General features: G+C 60.4%; 1 protein-coding gene across 1 annotated transcript in view; it reads left to right on the top strand.

Annotated features, from left to right (window-relative positions):
* Positions 1 to 26,607, top strand: part of HMCN2 (hemicentin 2) — a gene marked incomplete at its 5' end in the record, with an annotated part of 137,643 nt that overhangs the window by 28,414 nt on the left and 82,622 nt on the right. The window contains 14 exons of the mRNA XM_081102896.1: positions 275 to 419; positions 947 to 1,068; positions 3,424 to 3,696; positions 4,773 to 4,914; positions 5,276 to 5,403; positions 6,002 to 6,115; positions 8,424 to 8,573; positions 15,143 to 15,331; positions 15,968 to 16,063; positions 16,285 to 16,412; positions 17,605 to 17,749; positions 20,502 to 20,614; positions 20,741 to 20,900; positions 22,421 to 22,586. Coding sequence (XP_080959022.1) covers positions 275 to 419; positions 947 to 1,068; positions 3,424 to 3,696; positions 4,773 to 4,914; positions 5,276 to 5,403; positions 6,002 to 6,115; positions 8,424 to 8,573; positions 15,143 to 15,331; positions 15,968 to 16,063; positions 16,285 to 16,412; positions 17,605 to 17,749; positions 20,502 to 20,614; positions 20,741 to 20,900; positions 22,421 to 22,586 — 2,071 coding nt within the window. The remainder of the gene's footprint in view (positions 1 to 274; positions 420 to 946; positions 1,069 to 3,423; positions 3,697 to 4,772; positions 4,915 to 5,275; positions 5,404 to 6,001; positions 6,116 to 8,423; positions 8,574 to 15,142; positions 15,332 to 15,967; positions 16,064 to 16,284; positions 16,413 to 17,604; positions 17,750 to 20,501; positions 20,615 to 20,740; positions 20,901 to 22,420; positions 22,587 to 26,607) is intronic.

Consider the following 26,607-nt stretch of genomic DNA (forward strand, 5'->3'; position numbering starts at 1 on the left):
ATGGGGCACAGACTGGCCTGGCCCATCGCAGCCAGTGTGTCACAAACCATACAGGCAGAGCTTTCATGGGCGCTTCCCACGCACCTCGCACCTCCTCTCGCCAACTCCTCATGCCAACTCCCCATGCCAGCGGCCAGCCCCACTTTACAGAGGCGGAGACTGAGGCTTGGAGAGGCCTCTGCTCCTGGCTCCTCCCTGTGGGTGTGTGGCTGGGCATAGGGCTGGCAGCTGTGGGGAGCAGGGCGGCCTGCTGAGCGCTGGTCCTTGCCTGCAGGCGGGCCCCTGGTCAGCATGCCCCCCAGGATCCACGGCTACCTGCACCAGCCCCTGCTGGTCTCCTGCTCCGTGCACAGCGCCCTTCCCTTCCGGCTGCAGCTGCGGCGTCATGGAGCCAGGCTGGGCGAGGAGCGGCACTTGCAGTGAGTCGCCCATGGGCAGCCCGTTGTCCTCGGCCACTGGGCTCCTGGGGTCCCGATGCCCTCGGGGAGCTGAGGGAAGTGGGTGGCAGGAGAGGGACCTGGGGCTCGGTCATATTGTCCTCCAGGGCAGCCCAGCCTGGGCACCTCTCAGTGGGGCCAGGGATGGGGGAGGGTAGCCCCCGAGGTTCCCGCCACTGCTGGGCCATCACGGGGCTGCCTTCGCTTGCAGAAAACTCAACCCGTGCAGGGCCTTGCCCACGGGGCCAGGGCAGGAAAGACTCTCCCCTTTATGGATGGAAGTCCAGAGCTCAGAGAGGGGCAGGGACTTGCGCAGAGCCACACAGCATCCTGTGGAATTTGCATGTCCTTGGCTGCCCGCTCCTCTTATCAGGCCTCCAAGAGGATTTGCCGTCCCCCCCTCCCCCCGGGCAGGGTTCAGAGGAACGGGGCCCCAGAGGGTGGGGGAGGCGGGGGACCCTGGCTGGGGGCAGTGTGACGGTGTGTGCCTGGCTGCCGTGTGTTCGCAGGGAGTCAGGGAACAGCAGCTGGGAGATCCCACGGGCCTCCAAGGCCGAGGAAGGCATGTATGAGTGCACAGCGGTCAGCAGGGCTGGGACCGGACGGGCGCAGGCCCAGGTCATCGTCACAGGTCTGTCCCTCCCAGTCTCCCCTCCCCACCCCCTTGCTGACTGTTCCCTCCAGGATTTCCGTCCAGGGAGCCTCCGTCCGTGGGGGAGCGTGCCAGCCAGCTGCTGGGGACTGTCCATCACCGAGTCTGGCTGCCGCGGCCCCTGCCCGCCGGCCCCGCTGGGGCTGTCTCACCCCGGATGGCCCGGATGGCGGGTCTCAGTTGGAGAGAGGTTGGGAACCTCAGCTCTGGCCGCGCTCCCCCTGCCCAGCCTTCCTCCCGCCCCTGATTGCTTGGTCTGGCCTTTGGGACTTGCCGGCCCCCAGACCTTTCTGGGGCCACCGTCCATCTTGCAGCCCCGACACCTGTGCCTCCACGTCCCCACGGAATGGCACCATTCAGCGCAGGAAGGTTGTAAATGCCACCGACCATCCGACAGGAAATTGGTTTTATTTATTTTTTAAAATTATTTTTTAAAAATAAAATTTTATTGATATCAGAGAGGAAGAGAGAGAGAGAGAAACATCGATGATGAGAGAGAAGCATTGATCGGCTGCCTCCTGTACGTCCCCCACTGGGGATCGAGCCGTTAACCCGGGCATGTGCCATTGACCGGAATCGAACCTGGGACCCTTCAGCCCGCAGGCCGACGCTCTATGCACAGAGCCAGGCCGGCCAGGGCTGGCTTTATTTCTTAAACTGTGAGCCCCAGCTCTGGGGAAGAGAAGGGAAGGAGCCAGACAGCGTGGAGACCGAGGCCTTCTGCACCCTCGGGTCTTACACAAAGTGGGAGGAAGCCTGGGAAACAGGCCGGGGGCGGAGCGGCCTGGCGCCCTCCCAGAGGCGCCTCCGGAGCGCGTTGGCTTGCTTCCTTTCAGACCTTTACCTGCGCGCGCGTTTCACCGAAAATGGGAGGCTAGTGTACATACTTACAACAACCCGAGCTGTTATCCCCTCACAATAGAGCACGTGAGCACACATGCTTAGGGCGGGAACTAACAAAAATCTGCTTTTTCTAAATGATGGTGAGCAAAGAGAAGTAGAGCGGCGTCAGGAAACTTGTCCGGCCGTTACTGAGAGTTCGCAGTGGCTCGCCGCTTTCCGAATCTGCTCTCTCGCCTCTCGGCTAAACTATGTTAAACTCAAACTCAGGGCTTTCAACTTTCAAGTCCCTGTCTCTGTCTGATGCGCTACAGCCAGCGTCTACTGCTGGTCTCCCCGCAACACACAGGGGCCCCCGTCTGCACGCTGGCATATCGGGGTGCATCGGCATGATACATTGGTGTATTTGTTTAAAGAGAAATTCATGGCCGTATTCATCCTGTAACCAGACAGTCAGTGGGTCTGCGCTGCCTGTCACTGTGTGAGCCAATCCAGCGGAGACGGGGTTGAGTCGTTATGAGTGTTTATTCAATCCTGCCCGCAGACATCTGCTCCGCCCCCCACCATAAGCCAGCTGCTCATACTGGGGAGAAGGACAGCGATGACATGGGGAAGTAGCCAAAGGGTGTGCCCAGTGGGCAGTTTACAGGTCATGGGGGCTGGAGACCTGCAGAGGCCCGTGGGCATGCAAAGGCTGGTGGTCTTCAAAGGGCTGGCGGCTCTGGCTTCTGCAACAAGGTTTGCTATCTCCCCATGACAACAGGCAGCTCCCGGATGGGGAGGAGGGGCGAATTTCCAGGTGAGCCCCCAGGTCCCCCGTGGAACCCCCAGCCAGGCTGGGAGGTGCCTTCTTGAGTCAGAACAGAGCAATTGCGGTTCACAGAGCTTGATTAATATTTCCTCCAGTTCTAGCTGGTCCCCAGGATTCCATTTCTGCCCCTGCCAGCTGCCGAGGTCCGAGGCTCCACTTGCCTGGGCATCGTGGTCACTGCACATGTGGCCTGTTGGGTCCAGGTCCCCCTGCAGGTTCTCAGGCCCACGCCCCTGGTTAGCGGGCCTCTAATCTCGCCACTTCTTGTGGCTGCTTCTTGGCGAGACGGCGGTTTTCTTTGCTCTCCCGTCTCTGGGGCAGAGGCCTCCCTCCTACATTCGTGTGTAATAGTAGCCCCGCTGTTTGCACAGAGCGTGGCTTTTACTCGTTAATCTTTCCCTCCTGAGGGTTCGTTTGAAACCCAAGCTTTATTCCCAAGGGTGCAAATATTGGCTCAAAGCGTAGCTTTTGTTAGACACCGCAGTTGGCTGCCGGGAGCAGAGCGCGCACTCGCCACGCAGCCCTCGGTGGGTGTGTGATGGCGACAGGCAATGCGCCCTCCCCGGGTGGCACCGTCCCCGATGGTGAGCAGACGCCGGTTCTGGCATCGGGACCCCACGGGGACCAGCAGGCTGTCCTCCCGAGTCAGCCCCGGCGAACCTCCCATGCGTGTGTCCTTGCAGACCCTCCGCCACAGCTGGTCCCGGCGCCCAACGTGACCGTGTCCCCAGGGGAGACGGCCATCCTGTCCTGCCGGGTCCTGGGCGAGGCCCCCTACAACCTGACGTGGGTGCGGGACTGGCGGGTCCTGCCGGCCTCCACGGGCAGAGTCAGGCAGCTGGACGACCTGTCCCTGGAGGTCAGCGCTGTCGTCCCCAGCGACGGCGGGCGGTACCAGTGCATAGCCAGCAACGCCAACGGGGTCACGAGGGCATCCGCCTGGCTCCTGGTGCGAGGTGAGGCTCTTCCCGCGTGGCTGTGCTCCCAGTTCCACAGACTGCCCAGTCTTTACCCCCAAAGCCCGTCCCTCCGTCCCTCTGTCCCTCCGTCCCTCCCTGTGCCCAGACATGGCCTCTGGCAGGCAACCTCAACCCTCCCCTTGTTTTCTGAACCTTCAGAGAAAGGAGTCTGAGCTTCAGAGCTTATGCCGAGTGGTTCTCACTCGTGGGAAGTTCATCCTCTTATCTAACCTGAATTCCTACTGCTGGAAGCCAAGCCAATTTCACTGTGTCCTGACCTTTTCCAGAGCCATTGAGCACCTGCCTTGCCCCCCCCTTCGCCCCCCGCCAATATGGAGGATAGGGATGGAACACTGGCAACTGCTGAAGCCCAGAGGTCAGGGCTGGGCAGCACTGACCAGATAGGGATGGAGGAGACAGTTGGAGGAGCACTTGTCTGGGAGTCTTAGGACCTAGGCATGGCCTCAGGTCTGCCAGGGTTCAGACAGGGCCGCCCCGCTGGGGTGCTGTATCCTCAAGTGTGAAAGTGTCGTAACAAGTGTGCTCTCTGGCGCCAGCGACCCCTCTTGGCGCCTGGGGGGTGTGGGGAAGGGTTCTGAGGCCGTATCTGGGCCACAGCTATGGGAGGGGTGTGCTCCCACTTCTAGGCGAGGGCCATGAGCTCTGTGGGAGCCTGGCAGGTCTGGCGTGCTTTCTGCGTTTGGGGCCAGCACTTGTGCAGGCCTTGGGGTCACTCAGGGTCACCAGAGGCGAGAGCCATCCCAGCCCTGGCAGCTGCCGGGCATCTCCCTAAGCCTGTCCGAGGTGCTCGGCCCAGAGGGGAACTCCAGGGAGCTCCCACCGGGGGCCCTGGGAAAGCAGTCCCCGTGTGCCCTGGGGATGTGCCTGGGTGGCTGCCTGGTCAGCCCTCGTCCCCAGGGAGGCCACTCCTGGGATTCAGGGCCTTTGCCTCCTGTGTCTCTGCCGTCGGTGGCCGTGGCCGTGGCCGTGGGAGGGCAGGGTCCCAGGGCTGGGGGCTGGGACGGCCCGGCTGCTCTGACAGGCTCTGTCCTGCCGCCCCCTCCGAACCGCAGAGGCCCCGAAGGTCAGCATCCACACCAGGTCCCAGCGCTTCTCCCAGGGCGTGGAGGTGAGGGTCAGCTGCTCAGCGTCTGGGTACCCTGCACCCCACGTCTCCTGGAGCCGTGACGGTCACACCCTGCAAGAGGACAGCAGGTGAGGGGCCCAGGGCCTGGGGCTCCGGGACTGGGAACAGGGGGGACCAGGACCCGCAGGCACCTGTCCCAGCCTCAGTCAGGGCTCCGGGGTCAGGAGCCACAGCGGCAGGGTCCAGCAGGCCTGTGCTTGGGTCCCGCCTCTGCCAGCAGGCTGGGTGACCTTGGGCAAGTCACCGAACCTCTCTGAGCCTCATGAATGAAAATAGACAATGTGTGTACAGCCCTGAGCACACAGCTCGGCGCAGGGCGGTGCGGGGTGGTGGTCCCTGGCGACGTTAGTGAATTTGTTATTAACGATGACTGAGGGACCCTTGCACGGCCCGAGCTGATCAACCCCTTGCTATTGACCATGACTCCAGAATCCACGTGGATGGCCAGGGAACCCTCATCATTCAGGGACTGGCCCCAGAGGATGCTGGGAATTACAGCTGCCGGGCTGCTAACGAGGTTGGCACAGACGAGGAAATGGTCACCCTCTACCACACAGGTACTCGGGCCACGGGCATCTGGGGAGAGGGGCCGGCCTCCCTCCCTCCCTTTCTTCCTCCCTCTCGTCCACAAATACTTACTGAGCAGCTGCTACATGCCAGGCAGTGGGGACACAGCCGTGACACAGGTCCCTGTCTGGGGGGAGGCATAAAACATAAGGAAGGCACTTTTGGGTGGTGAGGATGCGCAGAGCAGGGAGGGTGGGTGATGGGTGACGCCCGGGGGGTGGGGGGGATGCCTGTCACACACAGGACCCGCTGAGGCCTCCCTGAGGGACAGGATGGCAGGCAGAGGCCCGGAGCGGTCATGAGTCCTGGGTGCTCAGGGGGCTGCCGGAGGCGGGTGGGGGGTGGGGGGGGCGGGGTCGGGGAGCGGCTGGCACCCCCTGGAGGGCATTCGTAGGGTTTGGCAGGTTCAGTGAGGAGCTGTGGCTAAATTTTCCTGGGGTGACCATCCCCGAGGTGCGGGATGGGGAGGAGGCAGAGTTCTCCGTTCCCCCTCTATCCCCTCCCCGCCCCCCCAGCTGTGGAAGCCACATTCTCAGTCTAGGGAGTGTGGTACCTCATTTCCCATCTGCCCCCCTCCCCCCCACGCAGACCCACCCTCGGTCTCCGCCGTCAGCGCGGTGGTGCTCGCCGCCGTGGGACAGGAGGCCGTGCTGGCGTGCGAGGCGTCCGGGGTGCCGCCGCCCCGGCTCATCTGGTATCGAGGTACGTGGGGTGGGGAGAGGGCCCCGGGGATCCGTTTTCCAGGACAGTCACTGGGGAGGGGGCACTCCGAACGGGTGTCTGGGGAGAAATGGCCCATCTCAGCAGCCCTCGCCCCCCACCCACAGTCCACGCAGCTGATGCCGGGCCGCTGGGGAGTGAGGAGCAGGTTTGGTTCCGGCTCCCTGGGCACCCGTGGGTGGGGGGCTTGGCATCTCTGAGCTGGCTCCCTGTCGGGGAAGCGGGAAACCCCAGGTGGTTGTGAGGATGAGACGAGTCCACGCAAGCAAAGTGTCTAGACTCGAGTCTAGAACGAGCCGGCGCTTGGCTGCGCCCAGAGCTCCTAGAGAGGGAGGCGGCGGTGCCGGGGTGGCCTGGGAGACGGAGGAACAGCCACGACTGTTCCGAGGCTCTTGGGGTTCGCGGGGGTGGAGTGTCCGCGGTGCTGGACGCCCAGCTGGAGGTTGGATGGGCAGGAGCTGTGCTGCGCACCCACCGGCGGGCGTGGGTGCGGGGCTGCTGCCTCGGACACTGGGCTCCTGCTCCGGTGTCAGCCAGAGCCCCGTGGCGCCCCCACCTGGACACGCTCCGTCCTTTGCAGCCCCTGTCTGCACCTGGGCTCTGAGAGAGGCAGGGATTCACTCAGACCCCCAGCGGGCGCGTGGGCTCAGAGTGTGAGCCTCCTGTCCCAGGGCCCCAGCCGGTGGGGGCAGAGGCCGCGGGACCCCTGATGCACCCTTAAAAAGGAATGAAGTTCAGGTGTGTGACGATGTGAGTGTATTTAACCCCACAGAAGTGTGCACATAACCGTGGTGAAGATGGTGAATTTTTTTAAAAATATATATTTTATTGATTTTTTTACAGAGAGGAAGGGAGAGGGATAGAGAGTTAGAAACGTCGATGAGAGAGAAACATTGATCAGCTGCCTCCTGCACATCTCCTACTGGGGATGTGCCCGCAACCCAGGTACATGCCCTTGACCGGAATCGAACCTGGGACCCTTTAGTCTGCAGGCCGACGCTCTATCCCAGCCATGGGCAAACTACGGCCCGCGGGCCGGATCCGGCCTGTTCGGCTGTTCTATCTGGCCCGCGGAGCCGAAAGAGCAGAGGGTTCTCTTGCTCTCCCCGCCGCTCCTTCACCAGCAGCAGTGTTAACATGGCAACGTGGGGAAACACGGCCACAGCTCCTTCTTCTGAGTCCAGTTTAAGAACCCATTGTGGCCCTCGAGTCAAAAAGTTTGCCCACCCCTGCTCTATCCACTGAGCCAAACCGGTCAGGGCAAGATGGTGAATTTTATGTTCTGTGTTTTTTTACCACAGCTTTTTAAATTTGTAAAAAAGAACCAGAAAAAGACAAAAAGAAAAAAAAGAATGCCATTCTGATACAGCATGGATGGTCATTGAAAACATTATGCTAAGTGAAATAGGCCAGACACGGAGGACACATATTACCTGATTCCATGTACATGAGGTCCCTAGAACGTGCTCATCCATAGAGACAGAGTAGAAAGGGGTCTTGGGGGGCAGGGGGTGAAGCGGGGAATTCGTGTCTGAGGGGCACAGTTTCAGTTTGGGAAGATGAAGGAGTTTTGTGGGTGGACGTGGTGATGGGCGCACCACACTGGGGATGCACTTCATGCCACGGATTGGACACTGAACATGCTAACGATGGCACAAATGTGTGTGACGTGTGTTACCACAAGTGAAAAACTAAATTACACGTTAAAAGGGGTTCAGAATCAGGGGGTCTGTCAGCCAGCCGCCTGGAGGAGAAGTAACGGGGGGCCTCAGAGAGGCAGGCATGGGGGGTGTGGTCATCTCGGGGTGACCAGGCCCCTCCCAGAGCTGATCCAAGCCTCAGTCTGGACCCGGGGCAGAGGGTGGGGACCCAGTAGGGAGGCCCAGGCAAGGAGTTTTTGAGTGAAGAGCCTGTTACATGGAGGGAGACAGCCTGGGCCTCCCTCCTGCTCCACCGAGGGGCTCAGGGGACTGACTGAGTGGTGCTGACTTTAAAAGGTTTAATTGCAGTAAAAGACACAGGAAAAATTTACCATCTTCACCATGTTTAGGTGCACAGTTCAGTGGCATCAGGGACACCCCTCCGTCGTACAACCGTCACCACCATCCGTCTCCAGAACTCTTTTCCTCTGGCAAAACCACAACTCTGTCCCCAGACTTTCTTGGGAACCTTCCCCCACTGCCCCAGGCCCCAGCCTGTGCGTGGCAGGAGCCTGGGGTCAGGGAGGCTGCGCCCCAGCCCCCCACTGCGGCCGCGGGCCGAGCCTGATGCATTCTCCTCTTTGGTCCAGAGGGTCTCGAGATGATCCTGGCCCCCGAGGCCTCCAGCTCTGGGGCGCTGTGGATCCCGGTGGCTCAGGAGAGGGATGCTGGCGTCTACACCTGCCGAGCCGTCAACGAGTTGGGCGCCGCCTCTGCGGAAATCCGGCTGGAGGTTGGACGTGAGTGTTGCCTGTCCCCGCCTGCCCGCCCCTCTACCCCATTGCCGAGCGGGGGCGGCGGGAGAGAACCCCTCCAGGTAGCCGGCCAGTGCGGGGTCCCGAGCACTTGGGGACAAGGATGTCCGAGGGAGATGGGTATGCATTACCTCTTTTTTTCCTTTTATTTTTTTAAATTGATTTCAGAGAGGAAGGGAGAGGGAGGGAGAGAGATAGAAACATCAATGATGAGAGAATCATTGATCGGCTGCCTCCTGCACGCCCCCTATTGGACATGTACCCAGGCATGGACCCTTGACCGGAATCGAACCCGGGATCTTTCAGTCCTCAGGCCGATGCTCTATCCACTGAGCCAAACCGGCTAGGGCTCTTTTTTCCCTTTTTATTAAATTTATTGGGGTGACACTGGTGAACAAGATTCTACAGGCTTTAGGTGCACAATTCCAGAATGCGTCGTCTGTACACGGTACTGTGTGTTCACCACTCCAAGTCAAGTCCCCGTCCATCACCATGTACCCCCCTATGCCCACCTCCCCCACCCCCTCTCCCTGCTGTATTACCTCTCACTGGGTCACAATTGCCCCAAAACTTTGTGGCTTAAAATAATAAACATGTTTTCCCTCTCGGTTCTGGAGGGCTAGGGTTCTGAGAGGGGCTTCGCTGGAGGGCGCATCCCCACTGAGCTCACTGACGTGGCTGCTGGGGGAGGCCTCGTCCTGACCACGTGGGCTTCTGCAGCTTCTTGGGACATGGCTCCCCCAGGAGTAAGGAGGAGAGAGAGAGCGAGAGAGAGAGCGAGAAAGGGAGAGAGAGAGAGAGAGAGAGAGAGAGAGAGAGAGAGAGAGAGAGAGAGGATCCTTAGAATCAGCTACTGCCTTGGAAGTGACCTGCCATGACTGTGCTAGCTAAATTCTGTGGCTCACGCAGACCAGCCTTGGACCACAGAGGGTGGGAGGGCTACCGGGATGTGAGTACCAGGAGGCAGGTGTCACAGAGCCATCCTGGAGGCCGCCTATCACAGAGGCGAGCCTGGGCGTTGTCACCCTGAAGCCTGCACTCCCGGCTCATCTCCATCACTTACCATCTGTGTTTGGTCAGACCATTGAGCCTCCGTTTCCCCCAGCTGACCATACCACTGCCTTTTTTATTTTTATTGTAGAGAGAGACGGAGGGAGAGGGAGAGGAAGAGAGAAATATTGATGAGAGAAGCATCAACATTAATCGGCTGCCTCTTGCACACCCGCTACTGGGGGTTGAGTCCACAACTCCAGTATGTGCCCTGACTGGGAATCGAACTGGTGACCTCTTGGTGCATGGTCAATGCTCAACCACTGAGCCACACTGGCCAGGCCAAACTGCTTTATTGGGTGGCTGTGAGGTCAGTGACCTCAGGCACATAATGCTTTGCACATGGTCGGCCCATCGTGACTGCTTAGTAAACAAGGGGTGATGGTCCCCTTCTCCCAGAGGGCAGTCTGTTCTGTTCTGTGGCTGTACATGGCCTTGGCTGTGCGGGCCGTGATGTCTGAGTTCCAGGCCTGGGTCCCGGCACTGGGAGCTGCTCGGAAGTTGTCGGCACAGCTCCCTGGCAGACTGAGCCGGGACAAATGGGCTGTAGGGTTTGCTGCAGCCACAACGGAGAGACAGGTGCTGGGAGATCTGGGAGGTACAGAGAATCTGGAATGTGCTTTTTGGGGCTGGGTGGGTCGGGCTAGGGGCTCCCCCAGGAGATAGAGCCCTGGGTGGAGCAGGCCCAGTCAGGAGGGTCTGGGCCTGGTGGGGACTGTGCATATCAGGGTTGGGCTCCTCCCAGGTTTGGGGCACCCTTAGCCTTCATTCATTTGTTCCATCATTCATTCCTCCATACGTGGTCACCAGGTGGACCAGGCCCTGTGCTCCAGGGCCGGTGTTGGGGACACAGTGGCATCTGCCTTTGGGTAGCTGGTGGGGTCAGTGGGAATACTCAGTGGCATCCTTGGGGGTCTGTGGGTGCCTTGGAAAGGGGGCTGACCCAACATTGGGGGTTTGGGAAGGCTTCTCAGAGGAGGTGATGTCCAAGCTGAGCCCAGAGCGGTCATTCAGGTGACGAGCTGTGGAACATGTTCCAGGCAAAGGGAACAGCATGTGCAGACTCCCCCGTGACAAGAGAAGCTAGGCTCGGAGTGCGGGATAGAGAGGGTGGGGAGAGGGGCAGCTGAGGCAGCTGCTACCTGCTGTAGGTCACTCCCGGTCTGGCCTCGGGCACTGGGCAGGGACCAGGCTTTGTCCTGCGGGGGCGGCGAGAGGTTTTAAGGAAGAAAGCTATGGGCTCAGACCTTCCTGCATGGCTGGGCTCTTGGGTGGGTGTGGAAAGCCACGGGCTTAGAGCCTGATGATGATACAAGCAGAAGCTAACACTTCTGTGAGTGGCCATGTGCCAGGGCCAGCTCCAAGCAGGGTTCATGCACTCACATGTAATCCTCTCAGCCCTTGGGGTGAGTCCTATCATGATCTCCTTTACAGATGGGGAAAATGAGCACAGAGAGGTTAAGTAACTTGCCCAAGGTCACACAGCTGGCAAGTGGCAGAGCTGGGATCTGAACCCAGGTCCCAGCCTTTAGCCCCTGGACGTGATCCTGATGCTCACCAGCAGGGTGAGCTCAGATGTGGTCTCTGAGATGCTGTGTGAGGGAGAGAGAAGAAAGGCCTGCTCAGTGCCACTGTCTTAGCGATTGGCCAGTAGGTTCTGGGTGGGCAGAGAGGCTACTCTTGGGGTGGCTGCACTTGGCATTCCTGCGGGCATCGTCCTCTGCCCCCTGTCTGATTTCTTTTCAGCAGAGCCTTATTTCTGTGGGGCCCAGGCTGACATGCTGCCGGGTCCTGTCGTTTGCCTGCCGGCCATTGGCCTTGGGGCCACCTCCCCACGTCAGAGAGAAGAGGCAGCTGGCATCCTAAAGGCAGGCTTCTGGAGCACTGTGCCACTGTGGCCTCTGGCTTTGAGGTCAGGGGAGCGGTGGACGGTGGCCCAGCACCTGTGTGCCGGGCGCTTTGGTCTGGCGGCAGTGGTGGGAAATGGAATGTCCTGCCCATCTGGGTGGCAGCTGTGGTCCAGCCTTCCTGGCCAGGCTGGCGGAGCCTTCCCCCGCCAAGCACAGGTGGGCGCCGTGCCCACATCCTGCCGGGGAGCTGGGAACTGCCCTCCTGGTGGCGTTCGGGCGCTGGAGGAGGGGGCCTGGTCTGTGGACCAGCTGCAGGGTTGGCACCGGCTCTGCACCTGGCCTCCTGCAGTCGAGTCCTGCTGCTCATTTGGCCAAATTATTTACCTCTCGATGCCTCGCTTTCCTCATCTGTGAAATGGGGACGATAGTAACAGACCTTGCTCACGGGGTCCTGGGAGATTTAAGGAGACGACGGGTTTTGTTCAGGGCTCGCCTGGGTAACATTCAGCGCACGTGCAGTAGGCTGGGGGGCTGACGAGGGACCGTTGAGGCAGAGTGGGGTACACTGATTTGTGCCATGGCTGGTGACTGACTCCGTGGCAGGCGCCCCTCCCCAAGTTCGGTGCCTTTTCTATGACTTTAAAGACTTCGCCCCGCTGATTTCTCTCTAAATGGATGAGTACCCACCCTTTCTCTGCCCTCTCATCTCAGTCCCAACCTCCTGTGGGGTCCACCTTGCCCATCGGTATCGTCTTCGGGCCTGAGACCTCTCCCTCTTCCTGGTCAAACTGAGTCAAGGCTGACTGTGCACTCCTTCCCTCCGACCCTGCCCCAGGGCTCCAGGCCATGGAATGGGGGGTCGGCCGAGGAGACTGGAGGTGGCTACCGGGGCTCAAATGATGAGAAAGCTCCAGAACCTTAAGATATTTGAGCCAGGGTGAAAATAGACTTACCTCTTACAGTGGGGAACTGAGGCCCAGAGTGGTGAAGGGGTCACCCAGGGTGCCCAGTGGGGCCTGCCCAGGCTGTGGGCCTGCGGGCCGGTGTCCCTGGCCTGGGGACCGAGCGGGAGGAAGGGCAGCTGGCACCTCTCATGGTTGCCTCTTGGTAGCTGTTGGAACCCATGGGGTCTTTCCCCTGGGAAATTCCTGGAGGGGGAGCGGCCCCAGCTAACAGCACCCTCAGCTCCTCTGAGGATGAGAGGGCGGCAGGGGGAAGGCAGGGGGAGCCCTGGGAGCTGTGAGGAGGGGGCTTGGAGCCTGAAAGCTGAGGTGGCTGCGCCTCACGGACGGGGCCCTGGGAAGAACGCTGGACGGCAGCCAGGCCCTCAGCCCGCCTGGTGCTGCGGGACTCAGGCCCCCTGCCCCCTCCTCTGGCCAACGCGGGGACCAGAGGACCTTCAGCTCTGGCATCCGAGGGTTCTGGGGTCCCGCCTTTTGGAGGCTCCAGGGGAGGGTGGGGGACAGCTACAGAGCAGGGTGAGTCACAGTGTCCCGGGCAGGGTCTGAGCCTGGGATTGGCTCCTTTGGGATTCACCCTGAGAGGGGATGCGGGAGCTGGGTGCGGCTCTGGCTGGGGCTCCGCCAACTTGTCCCCGAGGGCATCTGGGATGCAGGGTGCGGTGTCTGAGAGCCTGGGCCTTAGCCGCAGCCAGACCTGGGCTCTGCCACTGACTTTAAGTCGTGCCCTGGGGCAGGTTCTTTCACCTCCCTGACCCTCAGTTTCCTCATCTGTAAAATGGGGGTTGCAGTGATACCACTTCCTAAGCCTGTTGAGACCATGAATGAACTCACATTCCTGGAAGCACCGTCGCCATGCCTGTCACTTGGTAGGCATTTGAAATGCTGCCCTTTATACGTATTCTTTGTTGATCATGATAAGGGTCTGTCCCATCTCAGGGGAAGGTTCGGCCCTCGGAGGAGGAGGAGGAGGAAGAGAGTGCGCCTTACAGTAGCCCAGATTCGGGAGACAAAGTCAGGCTGTTTGGGGTCTAAGGAGGGAGCCAGAGAGAGTAGCTGGGAGGCCTGCCTGGAGGAGGGAGGTTGGAGCCGAGCCCTGCAGGCAGGCTGAGTGGGGTGGAGAAGGCAGGCTTTGGGGGGCAGGGGGGACGGCAGAGCCGTGCCCCCAGGCCCAGGCCCAGACCCCTGCAGGCCCAAGGACCCGTCTGAGATGAGCCTGGGGCAGAGGCTTTCTGGGATTCTGAGTCTCGGCTGCCAGGCCCGTCTGAGGTGGGGTCCAAGACTATCTTCCTCCTTGTAATTTTCCAAATTGTGTTTACATCTCCCTGGAACTTCCCTAGTCCCCGAGGCCCGGGGGAGTTTGACGTCATGATTTGGACGGACAGGGGGATTTCTGGAAAGAGATGGAAGGAACCGAGAGGTGGGGTGTTTTCCGTGGAGCTGGATGTGAAGCGTAACAAAAGGCTGGGGGCCTTCTGGCCGTGGGTCTGGGGCCAGGACCCGAGGCCAGGGTCCAGCAGCTGCAGGGCCAGGCCCGGGACCTGGCTGGAGTTGGGCTGCTTCTGGCCTGCTGCACGGCCGCAAGGGTTGTGAGAGTCTGTTTTGGGAAATAACTCATCTTTCCTCCCCGATTGTAAGATAAGACAACGCTTAGAGAAACCGTGTGGAGGAAACACTACCATCTATTAGCAGTGGTGACCGTGGGTGGGGAGGGGCACGGGCTCTGGGGATGCGAGGGGCAGAAATTAGGGGAAATCCTCGTGTGTGTGTACATTTTTTATAACTCAGGTGAGCAGGGAAGCCTGTGCAGAAATGTTGTCCTGGTGTAATTTTTTAAAAAATTTATTTTTATGCCCGGCCGGCATGGCTCAGTGGTTGAGCGTCGACCTATGAACCAGGAGGTCATGGTTCGATTCCCAGTCAGGGCACAGGCCCGGGTTGCCGGCTCCATCTCCAGTGTGGGGCGTGCAGGAGGCAGACGATCAATGATTCTCTCTCACCATTGACGTTTCTCTCTCTCTCCCTCTCCCTTCCTCTCTGAAATCAATAAAAAATAACGAAAATAAAAAATTTATCTTTCTTGTTGAAAGTATTACAGATGTTGCACCCCCCCCCATTTACCCCCCCCTCCTGTCCCCTCCCCACTGGTGTCGTTATTACTGCAGCCCCTTTCTCTCCCAGTGTCCCCGTTTGGACCATAGAGCCTAAGGTCACGTTATTCCTACAAAGCAGTTTGGTTCTGCTGTAGTGTTTCATATGCTCATTGCAACAAGTCCCGCAAACAGAAAGCCGTAGAGAGGAGATTCAGGATGGCTGCCAACCCCCCACAAAGCCGGCCCTTTGGGGTGGCGGTCACTGAAGGGGCCGTGGAGATGGTCGCTCAAGTCCAGGACACCTGCTAAAGGAAGCTCCCTGTCCCGACGGGCCTCAGAGGCTCCTGCGGCCAGGTTGTGACCTGCAGGCCTCCCAGGTGGGCTTCCCCGAGGCGTCTCTGCCAGGAGCAGGCGTGTGGCCCCGTAGCCAGCCCCACACAGGCCTCTGAGGCGCCCCTGAGAGTGCTCCAGGGTGGGTCCCGCCCAGCTCAGGGTGGCCTCGGGGTCCTGACTCATCAGCCCCCAGGTTCAGGCCAGGCTGGAGGCGGGAACAGTCCCCTGGGGGCCAGGCGGGGCCAGCCCTGACGGTCACCTCCCTGCAGATGCGCCCCGGCTGATGGAGCTGCCCCGGGAGGTCACTGTGGAGCTGGGCAGGAGCGCCCTCCTGGCCTGTCGGGCCACAGGCCGCCCGCCCCCGACCGTCACCTGGCGCCGTGGGGACCGCCAGCCGCTGGAGCCGGGCCGGGCCAGCAGGACCCGGCAGCCCGAGTCAGGAGTGCTGTTTTTTGAAAGTAAGAGCTTGGAGCTGGGGGAGGTGGGCAGGGAGACAGGGTGGCCCCAGTCTGGGTGGCCGGGAGCAGGACCCTGAGCCCAGCCCTGACCGTGGGTGATATTTGGGGTCATGTTTAACTGGGCAACTCTGGCCAAGTCATTTCACTACCCTGAACTGGTCATAGTAACGACGGTGACAGTGTTACCACCTGGGTTTAATATTATGGGTGTTAGCCATCGCCATCATCATCATCATCATCATCACCACCACCAATCACCATCACCACCACCAATCACCATCACCACCACCAATCACCATCACCACCCCTGCTAAAGCTACACTGTGCTATGTATGCGGCTGGATGCTGGACGCAGTGTCCACATCATCTTATTGACCCTTTTCCCAATCACACTGCAAGGCATAGGTATTGATGAATTAGCCCATTCTACAGATGAGCAGGTTGAGGCCTTCTCACCCTTCCACACCCGGCCGTATCCCCCATCCCTCTCCTCTCTGCCATTCCTGCCCTCCCACCTGACCCCTGCAGGGCCAGGCTGTGCCACGGGCTCCCTCTGTGCTGGGGAGCTGAGCCTGCGGGGGCTGGAGCCGTGCCGTGGCCCCCAACACTCAGGCCCCCCTCTTTCCTGCCCCTCAGGTGTGGTCCCTGAAGACCAGGCCCCATATGTCTGTGAAGCACAAAATGTCTTTGGGAAGGTCCAGGCGGAGACCCGGCTCCTGGTGACTGGACACGGTTCGCTGGTGGATCTGGGGAGGCGAGGAGGTGGGAGGTGGGACACCCAGGGAGCCCCCCCCCCATGACCACCCATCCTTTGGGACAGATGTGTTCGTGACCAGGTATCCGAGGGGAGCCAGCTTCCTGGGCAGGTTCCCGGGGGCGGGGAGGGTGGAGCCTCTGTCCCCACAGATGCCCACGGGGATCCAGGGTGACCAGCACCCTGTCCTTCCCCACAGCCCCCCCACAGATCGCCAGCGGCGCCCCCACCGTGCGGGTGCTGGAGAGGCAGCCCGTGTCGCTGCCCTGCATCATCCTGGCCGGGAGGCCCTTCCCCGAGAGGCGCTGGCTCAAGGCCGGCCAGCCAGTGAGTGCCGGGCCCTCCGGGGGTAGAGGAGGAGGGGGAGGGGGGCAGCGGGGGATGACAAGGGGGGGGTAGAGGAGGAGGGGGAGGGGGGCAGCGGGGAACGGGGGTGGGGGGGGTGGCCGTCACATTCACACCTTGGCCTCCGCTCTGCTGCTCCCTGGTTGTAGAAGGTCCTCATCCTTCCTCCCTCTCTTCCCTGCCTCTTTCCAGAACCTTCTCTGATAATGTGCTGAGAGCATTGTCACCCTCTGAAGCAGGGCTGGGGCACCTCTTCCCTGCCATTGGATGTTTATAACATCGTTCGCGGGCCGTACAACAGCATCAGCTTAAACACCAGCCTGCTCTGTTTGGCCAGACACTTAATTAACTCTCCCCTCGTGCCTTGGCAGGGCCGGATCAAAGGATTGCGTGGGCCTTACGTGGGCCGCGGGCTGGACGTGCCCCACCCCTGCTCTAAAGTCCACCGGCCCCCTGGGAGCTCAGCAGGGGGATCTGGCCTCCGTTAGCGCTGAGGTCTGGGGAGCGGGAATGTCGGGGGCACAGACAGCTCGCACTGGTCACCCGTTCTGGCTCCGGGCAGAGAAGTGACCTGTGCGGTTGAATACCCGCCCGACTGCCAGCTCGGTGCTGGGCGCACGGTGGCTGCTGTACCCTGCCTTCTTCTCTTCCCCTCTCCTGTGCACGCCTTTGCCTCCCTTCCCCTCAATTCCTCTGCGCTGTCCTCAGACACAGGGGGTCCTTGTGCCCTTGAGGCTTTAAGGCGGTGCCCTCACCCCCATTGAACTTCAAAGCCCCAGAGACGCTGCAGCGATTGTGGGGCTGCTTTTCTGTTCCCGCCGCCCCGGTCCTGGCACCGCTGTCTGGGCCCCGGTGCAGAGCAGACGGTGCTTCTCGAGACGGGGGACCTCCCGGGGGAGACCCCCATCGCCCCGGCTTGGGTCGGGCGTCTCGTCCTGTCCAGTGGCCATGGGAGAGTGCAGTGAGGGAGGTGCTAGGGGTGAGGCCCACCTACCCCTGAATGAGTCTTTGGAAAGGACTGGGGGCTGAGCAGTCATAGCATCACCCCCCTTCCCCGCCAGCTCCCCCACCTTCTCTCGTCCAGCCTGCGCCCTGCGGGCCTGGCGGGCAGTGTGGCTTCTGAAGGCTCTGCAGGGGCCTGTGCTCTGAGCTGGTGCTTCCCCCCCATTCACAGCTCCCGGCCGGCAGCCGGCACTCGGTGCGAGCTGATGGCAGCCTCCACCTGGACCGGGCGCTGCAGGAGGACGCGGGGAAGTACAGCTGCGTGGTCACCAACACGGCCGGCTCCCAGCACAGGCATGTGCAGCTGGTCGTCCAGGGTGAGTCCTGTGGCCCAAGGTTGTGGGGTGGGGCTGGGGGCTGGCCGGGATGGGGGAGGGTGCGTGGGGGGAACTTGATCTTGAATACCTTTGTTTAAAAAAAAATTGCACAAGTAGTACATAGTCACTGTAGGAAATTTAGAGACCAGACAGGTAAGTAAAAAATACTCCTATAGCCCTAGCTGGTTTGGCTCAGTGGATAGAGCATCAGCCTGCGGACTCAAGGGTCCCAGATTCGATTCCGGTCAAGGGCATGTACCTTGGTTGCGGGCACATCCCCAGTACGGGGTGTGCAGGAGGCAGCTGATCGATGTTTCTCTCTCATCGATATTTCTAATTATCCCTCTCCTTTCCTCTCTGTAAAAAATCAATAAAATATATTAAAAAAATACTCCTATAATACGCAAAGCTAAGATTAACCAGAATAACTTTACATTTTAGTGTGTATCTTTCATACTGTATACACATGTGAGCTTACACACACCCCAATATATATATATAATAAATTGTATATAAGTTATATACTTTTAAAAAGTAGTTTTATTAATTTTTAGAGAAAGAGAAAGGGAGAGGGAGAGAGAGAGGAAAAAAAAACATTGATGTGAGAGCAAAACATTGATGGGCTGCCTCCTGCATGTCCCCTACTGGGGATGGAGCCCACAACCCCAGGCATATGCCCTGATCAGGAATGAAATGGGCAATTTTTTGGTACATGGGACGACGCCCAACTGACCGAGCCACACTGGCCGGGGCTAAGTCACATATTCTTTGTATAAATTATAAATGCGTCTGTATTTCTCCCCTGTGTGTGAATTCCTTATTAACACATACACATACACGTTTTTAAGCCACGCTAGGGCCACATCATTACACCGCTGTCTGAGCCTGCGTGTTTCCCATGGCACTAGATTTTATGATGTTTTCTATCAGGAAGTTCCCAGAGCCTCGGCCTAAGGCTGCGTGCGCTGCGTGGATGAGCCGTGAGCCTCTAGCCCAGGGATGGTGAACTGATGACACGCGTGTCAGAGGTGACACGCGAACTCATTTTTTTGGTTGATTTTTCTTTGTTAAATGGCATTTAAATATATAAAATAAATATCAAAAATATAAGCCTTTGTTTTACTATGGTTGCAAAGATCAAAACATTTCTATACGTGACACGGCACCAGAGTTAAGTTAGGGTTTTTCAAATGCTGGCACGCCGAGCTCAAAAGGTTCGCCATCACTGCCCTAGCCTGTCCCCTCGCGTGAGCACCCCGGGGTCACCGTCCGTGCCTCCACCTTTGCCCACGGGGCCGAGTATCCTTAGGATAAACCCCTTAATGTGGAGCTGAGTGCCGAGTCCCGGAGGTGGCCCATTTTTAGGGCTTTTCGGGTGTTTTTCCCAGTTCCTCTCCCACGCACAGCGCCCGAGTCCCGGCTCCCCTTCGCCCTCCCACCCGGGTACCTCCGTTCTCTTTTGTGTAAGACGAGACGTTTGAAGGAAGCCTGGTTATATTTTGTCATTTACCTCGTCTGTTAATACCCTCTTTTAAAAAAACCTTGTTTCATAAAATCCCCACGGGATGAGCGGGAAGAATCCACTATTCTCAATTTTTTAGGGGAAAATCAACGTCCAGGTCACAGGGTCAGCGGGCCAGGCTGCCTTCGCAGAGCGAGTCCCGGGGGTCCGGTGTGTGTGTGAACATGCTCCGGTCTCCCCCCCGCCCCCCGCCCTTAGAGACCCCGTTTCTGTGCTCGCGGATCGGGTGGTGCCCAGGATGGCTGTGGCATTTGTTCCCAAGTCCACTTGTTCTGTGAATTCTGTTTTTTGCCATTTCTCATCCGTCCACCCTCAGAGAGTAGGCAGTGACTTGGGGTTCATTTAGTTGTTTTTGCTGATCAAGGAGTATGGGTGCCAAGAGTCGAAACGATGTATCCAAAGCCCCAGAGCGCAGAAACGGCACGCGGGTTCCCAGGCACGGCTGCCCTCTGCCTGGGGCCTGACCGCACAGCAGCGGGGGCTGAGGGACCACGCCTTAGGGTCCCGCTGCTGACACCGTTGTTTTTAAATTGTGTTAAAATCTACATCACAGAGCTTACCGTTTAAAAAATATTGTTATTAACTTCAGAGAGGAAGGGAGATGGAGAGAGGCAGAAACATCAATGATGAGGGAGAAGCATTGATCGGCTGCCTTCTGCACGCCCCCTGATTGGGGATCGAGCCCGCAACCCGGCATGTGCCCTGACTGGGAATCGAACCGGTGACCTCTTGGTTCCTGGGTCAATGCTCAACCGCTGAGCCACACTTGCCGGGCCCCATTTTAACCATTTTTAAGGGCACAATCTAGTGTCACAAAGTGGATTTACACTGTTGCCTAACCGTCACCCCATCATCTCCAGAGCTTGCTCATCTTCCCAAACGGAAACTCTGTCCCCATGAAACACAGACTCCCACCCTACCCCAGCCCCGGTGCCCCGCATTCTGCGTCCTGGCTCTATGGTTTGCCCACTCCGGGCGCCTCGGATAGAGGGAGTCACGGAGTATTTGTCCTTCTGCGTCTGGCTTATCTCCCTTGGCATCATGTCCTCAAGTTCGTGCCTGGGGCAGCCCCAGATCTTTCCTCCTTGTCAAAGCTGGGGATGCTCAGCATGGACACACCGAATCCTGTTCACCCGTCGTCCGTTGATGGGTATTTGATTGTTTCTGCTTTTGGCCAGTGTGGATATGGCTGTGAACTGTGGTTTACAAAACTGGTTTGTTTTTTAAAAGTGCCCCCTAGAATCCGGTCCACTGCCACCCACCACGTCACCAACGAAGGGGTTCCGGCCTCTCTCCCCTGCGTCGCCTCAGGAGTCCCCACCCCCACCGTCACCTGGACCAAGGTAGGCGGAGCCCGTGACCACTGAGGGTAACAGAGGGCCAGGCCCCGTGCATCATGGGAGGGGAGCGATGCACGCTGCCGTGGGTGTGGGCTCCAATGACGTCACTCACCAGGGACTCCACCACAGGAGGCCAGTGCCCTGACCTCCGGCGGTCCCCACTACAACGTGAGCAAGGATGGCACCTTGGTCATCGCCCAGCCGTCCCCCCAGGACGCAGGGGCCTACGTCTGCACGGCCACCAACAGCGTGGGCTTCTCCAGCCAGGAGATGCGGCTGTCCGTCAACAGTGAGTGAAGGCTGCCCCCATCCTGCGGGGGCGGGGGGGGGGGGCGGGCTCAGCAGGCGTGGAGTCCGGACCGGGACGCTGACCGTATGGCATCTTCCCTGGGCCCTGATCAGCCTGCCCCCACACTCTCCCCAAGGAACGCTCCAGCCAGAGCCGGCCTCCTGGAGCGCTGTCCCTAGCAGTGAGGACGTGTGCTCAGAGAGCGGCTCCCACTCGCGTAGACGTCAAGTCGTGTGGTGGTTGTCTTCCTCCGTCTCGGCCTTTGTAGCCGGTGTGGGGAAGCCGTCACCCTAACAAGCCTCGGAAAGACACGCAGCCCTACGCTGGGCCCCCGCCCCCGACCTGGGCACCCCCCTGCCAGCCTCTCCTCCTGATGCTCTGTGCCCAGACCCTCTGACTTCCTTCCAGTTCCTCGAAGGGGCCATCGTGCCGCAGGGCCTTTGCACGTGCGGTTCCTTCTGTTTAGGAGGCCCTCCCCCACCTCTTGGCCCAGCCGACCCTCCCATCCACAGATCTCAGTTCTCCCTGATCCCCCGGGCTGAGTCAAATCACCTTGCTGTGGAGGGTGGACGAGACCCTTCACAATGCCCGTCACAACTGGGAGCACATAAATATTGTGCAGGAGCCGTTGGGCACCTGTGCTCCCTGTGGCCCCGGGCGCTGTGAGGACCGGGGCGGGGCCTGGCCTTGCGGCTATTTCCCCGCGGGCACCGCAGAGCTGGGCCCTCGGTAGCCGTCTGGCCGACTGAGCAGGCGCACGGCCGGTCTTCTATCGCTTACTCTCAGAGCCAGTCTTCATGTGGCAAACATTTTTTTGCCAGCGGGGTCTCTCTCAGCGTCATGATGTATAGGGAGCTACACGCGGGCTCCCTGGGCCTCCCCATCCCCAGCTGGCTGGCCTGTGTGGGTATGGGTGCCCGGACAGGTCCTGGGTGCCTTCCCTGTATGAGCACGTGGCTGGAAATGGGGGGGGGGGCAGCATAGAGAAGGAGGGATTCGGGGTAGTCTCTGCCGTTAGGAGCCTCCGCGTCATATGAGAGCCAGGTGTTGGGCACAGGTTAGTGTAAACCCCCGATGGGGTTGGAGGAGGCCAGAGCGAGACTGGGTGTCACCTGGTGTCTGACATCCTGGGAGGAAGTGGGATGATCATGGGGGACAAGGTGGAGAGGGAAGAGGTGGAGGAAGGACCTGCCCGAATGTCCCCAGGGAGGGAGCAGCAGATGAAGAGAAGCTAGAAGCTGGGACGGGGGCACCGTGTCCATGTCATCCTAGCAGAACGAGCTTCCAGAGGGAGGGCGGTGGTGGAGAGATTGGGGGGCAGGGGAGGGACCGGGGAAACCATCGGGTCCGAGCCCACCCCCAAACCTGCACTCCCCCATGATGACAGAGCCACACCCATCCTCTGCACCTCTCGGGAGGCAGTGCCACCTCAGCTTCCTGGGGGAGCTGTCCTGGTCCCCTGGGGCCTCGTCCCATGGCCCCCTGACCTGCTCACAGTTTCTGCCTGTTTCCACCAACAGCCAAGCCCAGGATCCACGGGAATTTCTCACATGATGCCGACGAGCCTCTGAGAGTCACAGCCAAGGCCGGTGACGAGGTGACCCTGGACTGCGAGGCCCAAGGCTCCCCACCCCCACTGGTCACCTGGACCAAGGACGCCCACCCTGTGCCAGCCGCCCCTGACAGGTAACCCAGGTGCACGAGCAGGGGAAGAGCTTGGGGTTTAGGGGGAACCTGGCCTCAGGTGGCCAGTGGCCGGCGACTGGGCGTGTGAGGACCCTGCGGACGCTCCACGGGGTGTGGTTCCCTTCTGCACGCAGCGCTTTTGTCCCTGGTCCCCTGACGCCACTCCGAGGACCCGCAGAGGGTCCGTGACACCCAGGGCTAGACTCCTCGGAAATGGCAGGCGCCCCGTGTTTCACACCTCGGCTGCTGGGAGCTGCCGGCAGACTCTCCCGTGATCGGCACAGCAGCCCCCGATCTGAGCTGAACTGAGGCTTCTCCCTAACTGTCGGGTGTCCTGGGAGCGAGAGGGGGCTGGCTTGGGTCTCCTTCAAAGCCAGGCCGCACGCCCCCAGGCTGGGGTGTGGGGGTGGTGGTTCCAGACAAGGCAGCCTTGACACTCCTGAGGCCCTTGACCCTCGGAGGCGGGGGGCGGCTGCGGCTCAGGCCGGTGACATCAGCCCTGGCAAGGCCTTTGAGAGTTCCAGACTAAGGTCTGTGCCGCCCCCACCCCTCTGACACCCACACGTGGGTCTCTATCTCAGAACATCTGTTTGCTGAGGCGTTCCAAACCTCGAGCCTGCAGGCAGCCGGGGTCCTGTGCCTGGGCTGGGTCCCCCCACCCCATGCCCTGTGGGTGTCTCTGCAGCTCCAGGTGGTGCGTGGGGGTGGGGGTAGGCAGTGGGGGCAGGGGGGGGGGGTGGGAAGGAGCCCGCATCTCTCCCTGGAGAGCCTGGTCCCAGCCCCTTGGCTGGGCGGTGGGTGGCAGCCAGGTGCTTGTGAATTTACGACTTGCTGCTGACACGGGAAACCGCCATTCCCACGTGCTCACCCCTCTTGTTGTGATGTGCGACGGACCAGCCGGGAGCCGTAAATCTGGGGAGCCGCTTTTGCAATCCTGGGCTCTGCTCTGTTCCTTCTCCCCTGCCCTCTCCGCTTCTTGCCGGCTTCCAGCTCTCTGAGATTTATGAGCTCCGGGAGTTGATCTCAATGAGGAGGAACACAGGCCCGGGGCGGGCGGGGTGAGGAGCGCAGACCCTGGAGCCCATCAGCCTTGAGCGCTGATCCCAGCGGGCCCGGCGAGTCGTGCGGCCGCGGGCCTCCATCTGCAGCGTGGCCGCGGTTGAAACAGTGCTCCTGCGGCTGGTGATGGATGTGCGACGCTTGGTCCGTCCCGAGTGCCCGAGCGCCGCTCCCCCTGACAGTTTCCTGCTGCTGCTCACAAACCGAAGCGTCGCTTCCAGCTTTTAAGAGAGGTCACATCTGTTATCCCGTTTCACTCGCATCCCCTTTGCTCAGTAGAAAAGCTTTATTGAGATGTAACTCACATGCTGTACAGTTCTAAGTCCGGGTGCGTTCGGAGTTGTGCAATCATCACCGCCATCAGTTTACATTTCCAGCTTCTCTCCGTCCCTCCCAGAGCCCCCATCCTCACTGGCAGCCACTGCCCCTCCTGCCCTTGCCCCGGCAGCCACCAGCCTGCTTCCTGCCTTTGGATTCATCTGTTCTGGACGTCCCGTCTGCATGGAATCCTGCCGTGTGTGGCTTTCGCGCCCGGCCCCTCTCTGGGAGCAGCATGCTTCTCGGTTCCTGCATGTTGTGGCGGCGCCAGAGCTTCGCTCCTCTCTGTGGCTGAGCGATGTTCCCCGGTGCGGTTCGGCCTGGCCACCTGCGTCGATCCGTGCGCCCTTGGAGGGGCATTTGGGTTTGCGCTTGTTGGTGACTGCGGACGGCCTCCCGACTGCGGATGGCATTTAAGCCGTATGTGAACGTCACTCGCAGCTCCGGGTCCTGTGGTTCCTGGGCCCCCAGAGTGGTTCCTGGGCGCCCCTCTTCCATTTCTGTGAAACGTCCAGCACGCGGGCAGCTTCCCCACACAGAGCCCAGCTCAGTCTTCTCACAGACACACAGCCATTCGCCCAGAAACTGGAGATTTAAAAACTGCATGGAAACACCAAGGGGGGAGGGGTGGTGACGGCGGCGGGTGGGGGACAGGCGTGCTGTCTGCCTGCTCTTCCTTCTCTCTTTTTTAAAAATATATTTTTATTGATTTCAGAGAGGAACAGAGAGGGAGAGAGAGAGAGAAACATCGATGATGATAGAGAATCATGGATCAGCTGCCTCCTGCAGGCCGCACACTGGGGATCGAGCCCGCAACCCGGGCATGTGCCCTGCCTGGGAATCGAACCGTGACCTCCTGGTTCCTAGGTCGATGCCCAACCATGGAGCCACGCCGGCCGGGCGATCCTTTTCCTTCTCCGAGGGCGTCCCAAGGCTGAGCCTCAAGGCTGCCATGCGGGGGGTCTGGGCGGCTGCCGCCCTCAGCCACCTGCCCGTGTGCGCAGCCCTTTCCCGGGTGCTCACGTGCAGGCGTTTGCGGAACTAAACGTGGCGCGTCTTCCGCCGTCATCGTCAACGCTGCTCTCCGTTCACCCACTTTCTTGATTCCTCCCGGCCCACGTCACTTGCTTGTCAGTTAAAGGACAAAATAACATTCCGGGCGTTTGTCTCTCCATGTTGCTAAGCTATTCTCTGGGGCACGCGCGTTGCCAGCTGCCGGCGCTAATGAGCGGGCCCTTGGAACATCTTCGCACAAATGCTCCTCGGTCTCCTGGTCACTTCCTTGGGGGATAGCTGCGAGAACATGCGGCGAGTCCGGGGGGGCGGGGGGGGGCGCTGGTCAGTGCGTGCCTCTGACCCTGCAGACAGCTGTGTGCAAACAGCCCGTGCAAGCTGTGAATTCACAGTTGAGGGTGGCACGATTTCATGAGCAACTCTTGTGCCCAGGACTGTGCCGAAACCACGCCACAGAGGACACGGGCCCGGCTGCGTGAGGTCAGGGCCAGAGACCTGGGGTCCTCTCCCAGCCTCGCCCCCGGCTCGCTGGGTGAACTTGGCCCTCCATCTTCCCGTCTGAGAAATGAAAGGGTTGGACAGGCAACAGTGGCCAGAGAGCATCTTGCGGCTCTGGTCCCGGGTCCAGCCGGGAATGCCGGGGCGAGGCGGTGTTTCTAGGCAACAGTGTTTGTTTGTGGCTCTGATGTGTAGCTGGGACAGCTGCTAGCTCTCCTGGCCCGGCTCACACTCCCGGGGGCAGCCGGCCAGGGTCCCATACTGGGCCAGATCCAGCCACATCAGGGGGAGCGGAGGGGGCAGCCGGCAAGGGCGGGTGATCTACACGCCCAACCCCTCGCTGGCCCAGTTACCCCCGACACAGAGGTGGGGGTTGCAGCTGGGCTTCTAGTGACCCAGGGCAAAAAGCCATTCCCCCACTGGCATGGCATGAACTGCCCGGGGCCCCTTGTGGGGTCTTCACCTTGGTGGGTCCTCACAGCTCAGCCTGCTGCCCGACCTGGTGGCCCTGAGGTCTTGGTCTTGTCAGCCTATGGCCAGTGGCTCTCTTTCTGGAAAACTTGGCAGGGAGTTAAGCTCTGAGCTGACAGGCGAGGTCACCGCGGTGGCTGGCAGGGCGGTAGCAGAGAGGGGGGCGCGTCCCGGGTCTGCCCTGACCAGCTGGTGGCCGTGGAGGCCTCTGCAACGCGGGCTGAGGGCATAGGACCTGCCTGCGTGCAGGTGTGGCTGTTGGGAGCTTCACGTGAGAATGTCCATGGGGGGCGCTCCGCTGTGCGGGGCACACAGGACCACCCCATAGGTGGCAGCCGCCCGTGAGCATGGCTCCGTGTAGGTTTCTCGGGCTCACGGATGGCACTTCTCCCCCTCGCATATGTTGTCCTTTGGGGGATCTCGGGCCCCTCCGCCTGGATCCCTGGCTGGCTTTTCCATGCGGGGCTTCCTCATAAGGGTCTGTGATGCAGGGAGGCCCCAGCGAGGAGATGAGGGTCGAGTGACCTTTGGTGGGTGAAGGTCCGGCTGCCTGGTGCGGGTGGGTGGGCCCTTGCTCTGAGCAGGCTCAGGCCCTGCTCTGGTGCCAGCAGATGGTCACGTGGGAGTGTCCGTGGGGAGGGCTGAGCATCCGCAGCCACTG

The sequence above is a fragment of the Myotis nattereri genome, assembly GCF_964212035.1.
Source record: "Myotis nattereri genome assembly, chromosome: 12".
NCBI classification, from domain to species: domain Eukaryota; kingdom Metazoa; phylum Chordata; class Mammalia; order Chiroptera; family Vespertilionidae; genus Myotis; species Myotis nattereri.